The sequence below is a fragment of the Bombina bombina genome, chromosome 1, assembly GCF_027579735.1.
Source record: "Bombina bombina isolate aBomBom1 chromosome 1, aBomBom1.pri, whole genome shotgun sequence".
Taxonomy (NCBI): domain Eukaryota; kingdom Metazoa; phylum Chordata; class Amphibia; order Anura; family Bombinatoridae; genus Bombina; species Bombina bombina.
In genome coordinates, this window is record NC_069499.1 from 1,345,631,851 (window position 1) to 1,345,644,522 (window position 12,672).

At 40.3% G+C, this 12,672-nt stretch overlaps 1 protein-coding gene across 1 annotated transcript in view; it reads right to left on the reverse strand.

Annotated features, from left to right (window-relative positions):
* Positions 1-448: 448 nt before the first annotated feature.
* The window catches only part of E2F4 (E2F transcription factor 4), an 81,498-nt gene continuing 69,274 nt past the window's right edge, over positions 449-12,672 (reverse strand). Inside the window, exons 9-10 of the mRNA XM_053702914.1 lie at positions 1,424-1,468; positions 449-1,210 (exon numbers count right to left, since the gene is read on the reverse strand). Coding sequence (XP_053558889.1) covers positions 1,098-1,210; positions 1,424-1,468 — 158 coding nt within the window. The 3' untranslated portion in view covers positions 449-1,097. The remainder of the gene's footprint in view (positions 1,211-1,423; positions 1,469-12,672) is intronic.

Consider the following 12,672-nt stretch of genomic DNA (forward strand, 5'->3'; position numbering starts at 1 on the left):
AAATCATAAAATGAAAATAAAATACACTGAAAATTAAAACTATGCATAGTTTAGTTTTGTGGTGAATTATACTACGAGTTTAATGACCCTTTAAAGAGACAGTAAAATCAAAATTTCATGATGTAATTAGAGCGTGCACTTTTAAACAGTTTTATGTCATTCTCTTGGTATCCTTTGTTGAAGAGTAAATCAAGGTAGGATTATAGTACATCAGTTTGCCACAATGTTTGTAGCAATTGACACACCTGATGTATTAAGCATGCCTAGAGGTACTCTTCAAACTATGCCAAAAGAACAAACCAAAATTCATAGATATGAATAGGAAAGTTGCTTAAAATGGCACTCTCTCTGAATCATGACAGTTTAATTTTGACTTTAGTGTCTAAGATTTATATCTAAAAAGGCTACCACCACACATTCTTCAAACAAATATCACAGTAATGCAGGATTTGGCTTTAACTTCCCTAAAGTGCTACTGGCAAAGGGTGGGTTTATTTTGAGGAAAAAAATAAAAAATAATAGTTACAAAGAGTACATGCGGCGCAGCAAGAACAGACGTAGAAAAATAATTTTATAGCAACAGTCTTCAAATAAATGTCAATTTTCTAAAGAGTGACTGCCAGTACATTTAAGGGATGTAGGCTGTGGAATAGCATAAACTGCTATCTTATAGTCCATCGCTGTGGCATTGGATCATCGTGCCTGGATGCTACTGTAAACCCATCAGTTGGACACTATACAACAGCATAATCCGTCCTGAAGTACTGCTAACCAAAGTGTCCCTGCCCACTATGAGGCAGATATCCAACAAGAGAAGATTCAGCATTGGCTTGGTCCAAGGGGTCTAGCAGGAGAACAGTTAAGTGCTTTGAACATCCTGCAACTTCCATATTCGTCAATCAAGTCTTGTGCCCCCCAATGGATGGTAAATAGTTCCAGTGCAGTGATCATTATAGTCCTAGACAGCGGTTTCATGATGCAACTATCTGCATTGCAGAAGTATGTCTGGTAATTTTCTGTCACAAACAGGAATCCAAAAATAGACAAATTTCTTCATAAAGATAATCAAAAAGTCTATATTCACAAGATTGCCAATGTCAAAGGTTTATTGGGACATCAAAGAGGTCACATACGCCTTCACTTTCATCCAAGTTGTAGACGTAGTCATGATCCCCTGGTGGAGGTGAAAGTCTAAGCAGAGGAGCAAAAACTGGTGGGGGAAAAAAAAAAAAAAAAAAAAGGAGTGAACAAAGGCCTGTATCTGGGAGCAAAGACTGGAGAAAAAGTGAAGTGCTACAAAAAACTAAATAGATGGCTATTCCATTTATTTAATTAGAAAATAAAATTATATTGAATACTAATAAATTAAAATAAATTACTAACTACTATAGTCTGGGAAAGAATGGGTCATAGCATTACTTACCCTCTGATGACATTAATTCTTCCAGCAGGTCAGCTGTCATGCATTCTGGAATTAAGTAGAAAATGTATTTTAGGGACAATAAACACATTTTTTATACTTGTGTAATATATATTAGCAATTGAGTACTGTATTGAAAACAATGTGCAGATACCAAAAATTCAGGATGCTCTTGCTCGAAAACTGACTTTTTTTTTTTTAAACAAACGATTTAAATACCTACATAAAGTCTACTGTAACCATGTTTTCTTAAGAAACTATTTTAAAAAAAAATCATTAGATTTAATTAATCTGAATTAAAAAACTGCAAGCAAATAAAATAATCACACAATGAAAGTAACACTAAAATTGGACAAAAAAGATTAAATATGCAACACGATTTTACCAACCCCCCCCCCCCCCCCAAAAAAAAAAAAAACTGATGCTGGCATTTTCGGCCAAAATGTTTCTGCAATCTAAATGTCGGTGCATCCCTACACAATATTAAATATCAATATACTGTATTCTTTATTTAGTTATGTGTAACAGAATTAGATTTAAGTTGTTTTTTTTTTAACCAATTATCCAAATAATGTATAGTCCTAGAAAACTATTATATGCAAAACAGTAAGTCAAGTAATTAACTCAAACCGCAGCTCTAGGCTACCATCAAATTTGAAATATGCTAAACAATAATTTTACCGAAACAGGCAAAAAAAAATTCCAAAAACTGAAAAACTAAAAAAAAATAAAAAAAAAATGTTATGCTTACCTGATAAATTTCTTTCTTTCTAGAAATGGAGTCCACAACGTCATTCCAATTACTAGTGGGATATTCACTCCTAGCCAGCATGAGGAGGAAAAGAGCAACACAGCAAAGCTGTTAAGTGTCACTTCCCTTACCATAACCCCCAGTCATTCAGCCGAAGGGAAATGGAAAAAGATAACAAAGGTGTAGAGGTGCCTGAGGTTTAGATAATAAAAAAAAAAGTCTAATCTAAAAGAATGGTGTCGTGGACCCCATGTCCGGAAAGAAAGAAATTTATCAGGTAAGCATACATTTTATTTTATTTCCTAAGACATGGAGAGTCCACAACGTCATTTCAATTACTAGTGGGAACCAATACCCAAGCTAGAGGACACAGAATGAACAGGGAGGGAGAACAAGACAGGCAGACCTAGACAGAAGTCACCACCGTTTGAAGAACCTTTCTCCCAAAAAAGAGGCCTCAGCCGAGGCAAAAGAATCAAATTTGTAAAATGTATGCAGTGAGGACCATGTTGCCACTTTGCAAATCTGTTCCACAGAAGCTTCATGTTTGAAAGCCGAAGAAGAGGAGACAGTCCTAGTGGAATGAGCTGTATTTTTTTTTTTCAGGAGGCTGCTGTCCAGCCTCATAAGCAAAACAAATACTTCTCAACCAGAGGGAAAATTGAAGTAGAAGTAGCCTTCTGACCCTTACGCTTTCCAGAGAGAGAAACAAACAAACATGGCAGAAGACTGGCGAAAATCCTTAGTAGCCTGTAGGAAAGAATTTAAGAGCATGCACAACATCGAAGTTGTGCAACAGACGTTCCTTATGAGAAGGATTAGCACAGAGAGAAGGAGCAAACAATCTCCCGATTAATATTTCTATCCGAAACCACCTTAGGGAGAAAACCCAATTTAGTACGAAGGACCACCTTATCCGTATGAAAAACAAGGTAAGGTGAATCCCACTGTAAAGCCGAGAGTTCAGAAACTGAGCAGAGGAAATAGCAATAAGAAACAAAACCTTCCAAGATAACAGCTTAATATCTATGACAGAGCCTGCTGCAAAACTAAGAACTAGGTTAAAGCTTCAAGGAGGAATAACAGGTTTCAACACAGGGCCTGACAAAAAGATTGAACATCCGGCACATCCGCCAGACGCTTATGTAAAAGAATAAATGCAGAAATCTGACCTTTCAGAGAACGGACTGACAACCCTTTCTCCAGACCATCCTGGAGAAAAGAAAATTCTAGGAATCCTGACCCTACTCCAAGAGAAGCCCTTCAATTCACACCAATAAAGATATTTACGCCATACCTTATTGTAAATTTTATGAGCAACAGGTTTATGAACCTGAAGCATGATATCAATGACTGATTCAGAAAACCCATGCTAAGACAGAACTAAGCGTTTAATCTCCAAGCAGTCAGCTTCAGAGAAACAAGATTTGGATGGAGGAAAGGACCCTGAGAAGGTACTTCCTCAGAGGTAACCTCCAAGGAGGAAAAGATGACATCTTCACTAGGTCTGCATACCAGATCCTGCAAGGCCATGCAGGAGCTATTGGAATCAGACGCTCTCTCCTGTTTGATACGAGCAATGACTTGTGGAAGGAGCGCAAACGGAGGAAACAGGTATGCTATACCAAATTCCCAAGGAACCGCCAGAGCATCTATCAGAGCAGCCTGAGGATCTCTTGACCTTGATCCCTACCTTGGAAGCTTGGCATTCTGACGAGAAGTCATCAGATCCAACTCCGGTACCCCCCAACTTGAGGGTTAACCTGAAGAACACCTCCGGATAGAGAGCCCACTCCCCGGGATGAAAGGTCTGTCTGCTCAGGAAATACGCCTCCCAGTTGTTCTTCTGCCCACTGAATAATCCAAGTCCCCTCCTTCATGGCCAAGGAACTGCAAGTTCCTCTCTGGTGGTTTATGTAAGCCACTGAGGTAATGTTGTCCGTCTGGAACCTGATAAACCGGGCTAAGGACAACTGAGGCCAGGCCATCAGAGCTTTGAAGATCGCCCTCAACTCCAAGATGTTTATGGGGAGAGAAGACCCCTCCCGAGTCCATAGGCCCTGAGCCCTTAAATCCCAGACTGCTCCCCAGTCTAGAAGGCTGGCATCCGTGGTCACAATCACCAGGAGGGTCTCCGGAAGCATGTGCCCTGAGACAGATGGTCCTGAGAAAGAAACCACGGGAGAGAGTCTCTTGTCGACTGGTGTAGATCTATCCTCTGAGACGGATCCAAATGGTCTCCGTTCCATTATCTGAGCATGCATAATTGCAGAGCACTCAAATGGAATCGAGCAAGGGTAATGATGTCCATGGAAGCGACGATCAGACCAATTACCTCCATACATTGAGCTACTGATGGCCGAACAGTAGACTGTAGAGAAAGGCAAGTAGTGAAAAGCTTGGATCTCCTGACCTCCGTCAGAAAAATTTTCATATAGATAGGGAATCGATGATGGTCCCTAGGAAAACCACCCTTGCAGCTGGAACAAGTAAACTCTTCTCTAGATTCACTTTCCATCCGTGGCAACGTAGAAAAGACAAGATCTCTGTATGATAGTTTGCTTGTTGAAAAGATGGCGCCAGAACCAATGTCATCCAGGTAAGGTGCCACCACAATTTCCTGAGACCTGACAACTGCCAAGAGAGCCCCCAGAACATTTGAGAAGATTCTGGGAGCTGTAGCAAGGCCAAACGGAAAAGCAACAAACTGAAAATGCTAGTCTAGAAAAGCAAATCTCAGGAACTGGTGATGATCCCTGTGGATGGGAACATGAAAATATGCATCCTTCAGGTATATGTTAGTCATGAACTGACCCTCTTGGACGAAAGGAAGAATGGAATGTATGGTTTCCATTTTGAAGGACAGAACCCTGAGAAACTTGGTCTAAAATGGGTCGAAAAGTTCCCTCTTTTTTGGGAATCACAAACAGATATGAATAAAATCCTAGATCCTGTTCTCTGACGGGAACTGGAACAATCACTCCCAGGGAGGAAAGGTCCTGAAGGCACTTTAAGAATGCCTCTCTTTTTACCTGATCCGCAGATAACTGAGAGGAGAAATCTGCCCTTGGGAGGACGAGATTTGAATTCTATTTTGTACCCCTGTGATACTATGTCCACAACCCAAGGATCTGGGACATCTCGTAGCCACGCTAGGTGAAACAAGGAAAGTCTGCCCCCCACTTGATCCAATTCCAAACCAGGGGCAGACCCTTCATGCTGATTTAGTATCAGCAGAGGGTTTCTTTGATTGCTTTTCCTTGTTCCAAGACTGATTGTGTTTCCAATAAGACTTGGACTGCTCCTGCTTAGAGGAAGACTTTTGACCTTGTACGTCAAAGAAATTTTTGTTCCTTTCGTAACTTCATTTAGGTACCTCCACAGCGGGAGGAACATCATAGTATTTGTTAAGTTTACTAGATTTCTTAGGGTTGACAGTGACAAGCGTTGGAGTCGTCCAAAGTAGCCAAAACCTACTTTAGAATTAAGCGGAGGTGATCAAGCTTAAATCTAAAGTTAACCTCTTCAGAATCAGACAAAGGAATTATACTGTCAGAATCTGAGATTTCACCCTCAGAGGCTATCGAGGTATCCTCAGACTTATGAGGGAGGTCCACCTTCACGGCAGCAGATGGGACAGACACCTTACTATCTGACAAATGTTTAGATTTCCTCTTGCGTTTTCCCAACATAGGAAAAGCAGATAATGCAGCAGATACTGCAGAGGATATCTGTGCAGTAAAATCTGATGGCAAATAAACTCCTCCAGGAGGCTGAGAGGAACTGCAGGGCACTGTATGTGATGCCATTGAGGCCTGGGACGTTTGAGCTCAAAGCTGTGGCATTGCCTGAACAGCATCATCCTGAGACACAGGCTCAGAAAATAGAAATGTATCTTTACATTTCAAAGTTATCTAGACATAAGGAACAAAATTGCATAGGTAACAATTTGTCTCTCTAGACACAATAAACATTTGTCCATAGTAACAGACTCCTGCTAAATGTCCATAGCTTAAAGGATTCCCAGAGATACAGGAATGACAAGAAAAAATAAAATAAATTTAAAATTCACACTGTCACTTTAAATCTAAAATTTACTCAGAGAGAATTTGCAAAAAAAAAAAAAAAAAAAAAAAAAATACCCCTAAATAAGGACCTCTACACCTCAGCAGACTGAGGTGCCCTACCTGCCCCTCTGGAGTACAGACAAACTTGCAAATCAAAGGATAAAACCGCTGACAGCCGACGTCGCTCCGAATCTGTGAGCGGAAGAGCAGGTAGTCATGTGACCGGCTGAAAAGAAACTGCGCATTAAAAATAAAAGCGCACGTTTCTGAACACTGCTGGCCGGAACAGTAAACTGACAAAAATTAGCCAGAACCCTTCAAAGACTAAATTCCTTCAGAGATTTGCCTATCTAATAGTAGAATGCCAAGAGAAACTATACAAGTACATCTCAAAGTCTTCCCAATCAGACCCATAAAGAGTCTCAAATATAAAAGAGCCACTGAATCTAAGGTATCTCCTCTAAACACAATAAAGGAAGATTAACCCCTAAGTCTAAGTCACATACGATGTGTGCCTGAACACTGCCTAAATAAAATCCTCTATTAAGGATTAAGTATGTCCCAAATAAATAATGCAGAGAAATCCTCTTAAGTGCAAGTCTCCAAGACCTAGAAGACAAAAGCACTTAAAGGGACACTAAACTAAAAAAATATATTTCGTGATTCAGACAGAGCATGCAATTTTAAGCAACTTTCTAATTTACTCCTATTATCAAATTTTCTTCACTCTCTTGGTATCTTTATTTGAAATGCAAGAATGTAAGTTTAGATGCCGGCCCATCTTTGGTGAATAACCTGGGTTATTCTTGCTGATTGGTGGATAAATTCATCCACCAATAAAAAAAAGTGCTGAACCAAAAAAGCTTAGATGCCTTCTTTTTCAAATAAAGATAGCAAGTGAACGAAGAAAAATTGATAATAGGAGTAAATTAGAAAGTTACTTAAAATTGTATGCTCTATTTGAATCACAAAAGAAAAAAATTGGGTTCAGTGTCCCTTTAACTGCAAATCCAGCTGTTAGACAGGAAAACAGCTCACAAGGCGTGAAAGGACACATACTCCTTACAGAGAGCTGTAGAAAAAGAAAGAATATAGTAACCAACTCTGGCTTTCAACACCAAGGGCAGCAAATATGTTAGAAACCTGAGCAAAACCACCTCACTACTTTTTAACTGCTTAAAAGCCACCACTACTCTTACTCAAGAGATTGATGTGGACACAGCTAAACCCAAATTCTTGCTTGCAGGGAAAAGTACCCAAAAAAGGAATTAATATCTTCAGACACCAAACTTCACCTCCTCCATTGACAGAGGCAAAGAGAATGACTGGGGGTTATGGGTAAGGGAAGTGACACAAACAGCTTTGCTGTGGTGCTCTTTGCCTCCTCCTGCTGTCCAGGAGTAAATATCCCACTAGTAATTGGAATGACGTTGTGGACTCTCCACGTCTTAGGAAAGAAATGCCATTTTCAGCCGAAACGTTTCTGCGGCCAAGATTTTGGTGTATCCCTACCCCTTACTGTAAAAGGCCAAATGTAAATGAGCTCCAGCACTGATCTAAGCAATCAATGTGTAGCATCTACTACTATAATGTGAACTGCAGCATACAATAGCATGCAGACCTATTTAAATGAGGTGTGGCGAAAAACACCATTTATAGAACTACACTACATGGAAAAACAAAAAATCAGGAAAGCGGAATTTAACGTTTAGCTCATGTCTTTCACACATATGGATCTTCATTGACAAGTTTGTAACAAAGTAATCCATGAGGGAACATATGGTTTGAAAACATCCACCCCCCAAATTGCACCACACACACTGTCCCTAATAATGAAACAAGTGAGCACTCTTCTCTTAGTTTAAAAATCAAAAACAGCTTCATCAACCATTGTTGAAATAGGTTTAAAATGTCATGTATATGGAAAAGCTGTTTAGTTGAATGTATTTGTAGTTTATGACATCCTCCATAAAGTTTTGAATATTTCAGGATACAAAGTTAACCTGGATAAGTGCGAGGACCTTCCCATAGAATTACCGAGACAAAATCCAAATTAGGCACAATAATGTTGATTAAGTGGGCAAGAACCATGTTGCATACTTAGGCATTAAGTGGACACAGTTTTAGACAACTATATCAGGCCAATTATATCCCATTATTTCGGTCAAACAAACAAGACCTTCTCAGATGGAAAAAAAAAAACAAATTGTGTGGAATGATAGGTTATCTTCCATAAAAATGAATATTCTTCCAAGGATCATGTATTTGTTTAGAGTACTACCAATAAAGATAGTTAAACAAGACTTAGCTTCGCTTCAATCAACTATTCATAACCTCCTGAGAGGAAGTAAACATGCCAGAATCCCTTTCACGGTCCTCACGAGACACAGGCGATTAGGAGGGGCGGGGGTACCAAATTTATGGTACTACTACAAGGCTTACATATTATCCCAAATTTCAGTGGCAAGTAGGAAAGGAATCATTGTTTTTTTTTGGCCAATGTTGGAGGCTTCAATAGGGGGGGATACACTTCGGCGGAAGATGTTCTCTGGGACAATAATAATCAAGGTGGGGAGGTAAAATACAAACCACAAGCTAAAATACTTTCGATACAACACTGGAAAAAAAGCTTTCAGAGAGGATACTTTCATTTCAACTGCCTCCCCCTGGTGAGACCCTTAAAGGTATCGGTTACCTAGAAATCTGAGAATGCTCATTGACAAATGGGAAAACAAGGGTCTTTACAGAGTAAGTGGAAGCCCCCTATGTATGAAGTCTGCCACTTTCGCCCAGCTTCAAGACAAGCTAGACCTTCAATGGTTTTTATACTTACAGATGACTGCCCTACGTAAATACGCTTTGCTGGGTAGCAAAAGACTGACCACTACACTAGAAAAATATTGCTGTTTATCACAGACCCCCAAACACACCATCTCTTCATTTTAGACATTCAATCAGAAAAAGCTAGCTCTAAATCTTCTATAATGACCCGATGGGAGACCGACTTGACAGTAGATATGACTATAGAAAACTGGAACTCATTAATATATGACTCAGGGAGAGGTCTCCTTAGAGCTGACCTGAGAGAGAACAGTATTAAGTCGGTCTTCAGGTGGTATCTTACTCCGATACAGACAACTCACTCAGTAAAAGGAAGTTCTCAAAATTGTTAGAGGATGCCAGACTAAAGGAACATACATCCACATGTTGGGGAGAGGAGTTATGGAAATCTGGTAAAAAAACCTCTGATCTTTTAAGCAAATTACTAGGGGACAAATTATATAGTTTCGGCCTTGCAAGCTTTACTAAATGAAAAGAATAAAATTTAACTCGCATATCAACACTTTACTTAGAATTATCTTTACTTTAATAAGAACAAGTATAGCTAGATATTGGAAATCAGGGGTGCCGGAATGGAGTGAGATTGACAAAAATTAGTAACACCTATGCATGAAACAGCAGCCCATCTGCAGAATTCGGTTGAAACTCATACTAGAATATGGTTTTACTGGTTGCTTGAAGGTCAGAATATCTAAACACAATAACAGATTTTGAGGGGGGGGGAGCCTGGGGTTCTAATTTCAGAAGGGCTCATAGGAAATGGAAAATCTAAGAGATAGATTTTGATCTATATAATTGTTTTGAACAGGGACATGTATTTGTTTTATGTTTCAATTTTTAAGCGCAATACAAATAATGTAGACACATTTTGGTTTGAAAAAAAAAACAAAACCTCTGACAATGTTTCTTTTAGTAGACTTTAACCCCTTAATGACCGCAGCACTTTTCCATTTTCTGTCCGTTTGGGACCAAGGCTATTTTTACATTTTTGCGGTGTGTTTAGCTGTAATTTTCCTCTTACTCATTTACTGTACCCACACATATTATATACAGTTTTTCTCGCCATTAAATTGACTTTCAAAAGATACCATAATTTTCATCATATCTTATAATTTACTATAAAAAAACATTATAAAATGAGGAAAAAAATGGAAAAACAGAATTTATGTTTACCTGATAAATTACTTTCTCCAACGGTGTGTCCGGTCCACGGCGTCATCCTTACTTGTGGGATATTCTCTTCCCCAACAGGAAATGGCAAAGAGCCCAGCAAAGCTGGTCACATGATCCCTCCTAGGCTCCGCCTTCCCCAGTCATTCGACCGACGTAAAGGAGGAATATTTGCATAGGAGAAACCATATGATACCGTGGTGACTGTAGTTAAAGAAAATAAATTATCAGACCTGATTAAAAAACCAGGGCGGGCCGTGGACCGGACACACCGTTGGAGAAAGTAATTTATCAGGTAAACATAAATTCTGTTTTCTCCAACATAGGTGTGTCCGGTCCACGGCGTCATCCTTACTTGTGGGAACCAATACCAAAGCTTTAGGACACGGATGAAGGGAGGGAGCAAATCAGGTCACCTAGATGGAAGGCACCACGGCTTGCAAAACCTTTCTCCCAAAAATAGCCTCAGAAGAAGCAAAAGTATCAAACTTGTAAAATTTAGTAAAAGTGTGCAGTGAAGACCAAGTCGCTGCCTTACATATCTGATCAACAGAAGCCTCGTTCTTGAAGGCCCATGTGGAAGCCACAGCCCTAGTGGAATGAGCTGTGATTCTTTCAGGAGGCTGCCGTCCGGCAGTCTCATAAGCCAATCTGATGATGCTTTTAATCCAAAAAGAGAGAGAGGTAGAAGTTGCTTTTTGACCTCTCCTTTTACCAGAATAAACAACAAACAAGGAAGATGTTTGTCTAAAATCCTTTGTAGCATCTAAATAGAATTTTAGAGCACGAACAACATCCAAATTGTGCAACAAACGTTCCTTCTTTGAAACTGGATTCGGACACAAAGAAGGCACGACTATCTCCTGGTTAATGTTTTTGTTAGAAACAACTTTCGGAAGAAAACCAGGTTTAGTACGTAAAACCACCTTATCTGCATGGAACACCAGATAAGGAGGAGAACACTGCAGAGCAGATAATTCTGAAACTCTTCTAGCAGAAGAAATTGCAACCAAAAACAAAACTTTCCAAGATAATAACTTAATATCAACGGAATGTAAGGGTTCAAACGGAACCCCCTGAAGAACTGAAAGAACTAAATTGAGACTCCAAGGAGGAGTCAAAGGTTTGTAAACAGGCTTGATTCTAACCAGAGCCTGAACAAAGGCTTGAACATCTGGCACAGCTGCCAGCTTTTTGTGAAGTAACACAGACAAGGCAGAAATCTGTCCCTTCAAGGAACTTGCAGATAATCCTTTCTCCAAACCTTCTTGAAGAAAGGATAGAATCTTAGGAATTTTTACCTTGTCCCAAGGGAATCCTTTAGATTCACACCAACAGATATATTTTTTCCATATTTTGTGGTAAATTTTTCTAGTTACAGGCTTTCTGGCCTGAACAAGAGTATCAATGACAGAATCTGAGAACCCTCGCTTTGATAAGATCAAGCGTTCAATCTCCAAGCAGTCAGTTGGAGTGAGACCAGATTCGGATGTGCGAACGGACCTTGAACAAGAAGGTCTCATCTCAAAGGTAGCTTCCATGGTGGAGCCGATGACATATTCACCAGGTCTGCATACCAAGTCCTGCGTGGCCACGCAGGAGCTATCAAGATCACCGATGCCCTCTCCTGATTGATCCTGGCTACCAGCCTGGGGATGAGAGGAAACGGCGGGAATACATAAGCTAGTTTGAAGGTCCAAGGTGCTTGAGTCTCCGCCCATTGAATGATTTTGGTCACTTCTTCCATCGCCAGGGAACTCCTTGTTCCCCCCTGATGGTTGATGTACGCAACAGTCGTCATGTTGTCTGATTGAAACCGTATGAACTTGGCCTTTGCTAGCTGAGGCCAAGCCTTGAGAGCATTGAATATCGCTCTCAGTTCCAGAATATTTATCGGGAGAAGAGATTCTTCCCAAGACCAAAGACCCTGAGCTTTCAGGGGTCCCCAGACCGCGCCCCAGCCCACCAGACTGGCGTCGGTCGTGACAATGACCCACTCTGGTCTGCGGAAGCTCATCCCCTGTGACAGGTTGTCCAGGGACAGCCACCAGCGGAGTGAATCTCTGGTCCTCTGATCTACTTGTATCGTCGGAGACAAGTCTGTATAGTCCCCATTCCACTGACTGAGCATGCACAGTTGTAATGGTCTTAGATGAATTCGCGCAAAAGGAACTATGTCCATTGCCGCTACCATCAAACCTATTACTTCCATGCACTGCGCTATGGAAGGAAGAGGAACAGAATGAAGTATTTGACAAGAGTTTAGAAGTTTTGATTTTCTGGCCTCTGTCAGAAAAATCCTCATTTCTAAGGAGTCTATTATTGTTCCCAAGAAGGGAACCCTTGTTGACGGAGATAGAGAACTTTTTTCTACGTTCACTTTCCACCCGTGAGATCTGAGAAAGGCCAGGACAATGTCCGTG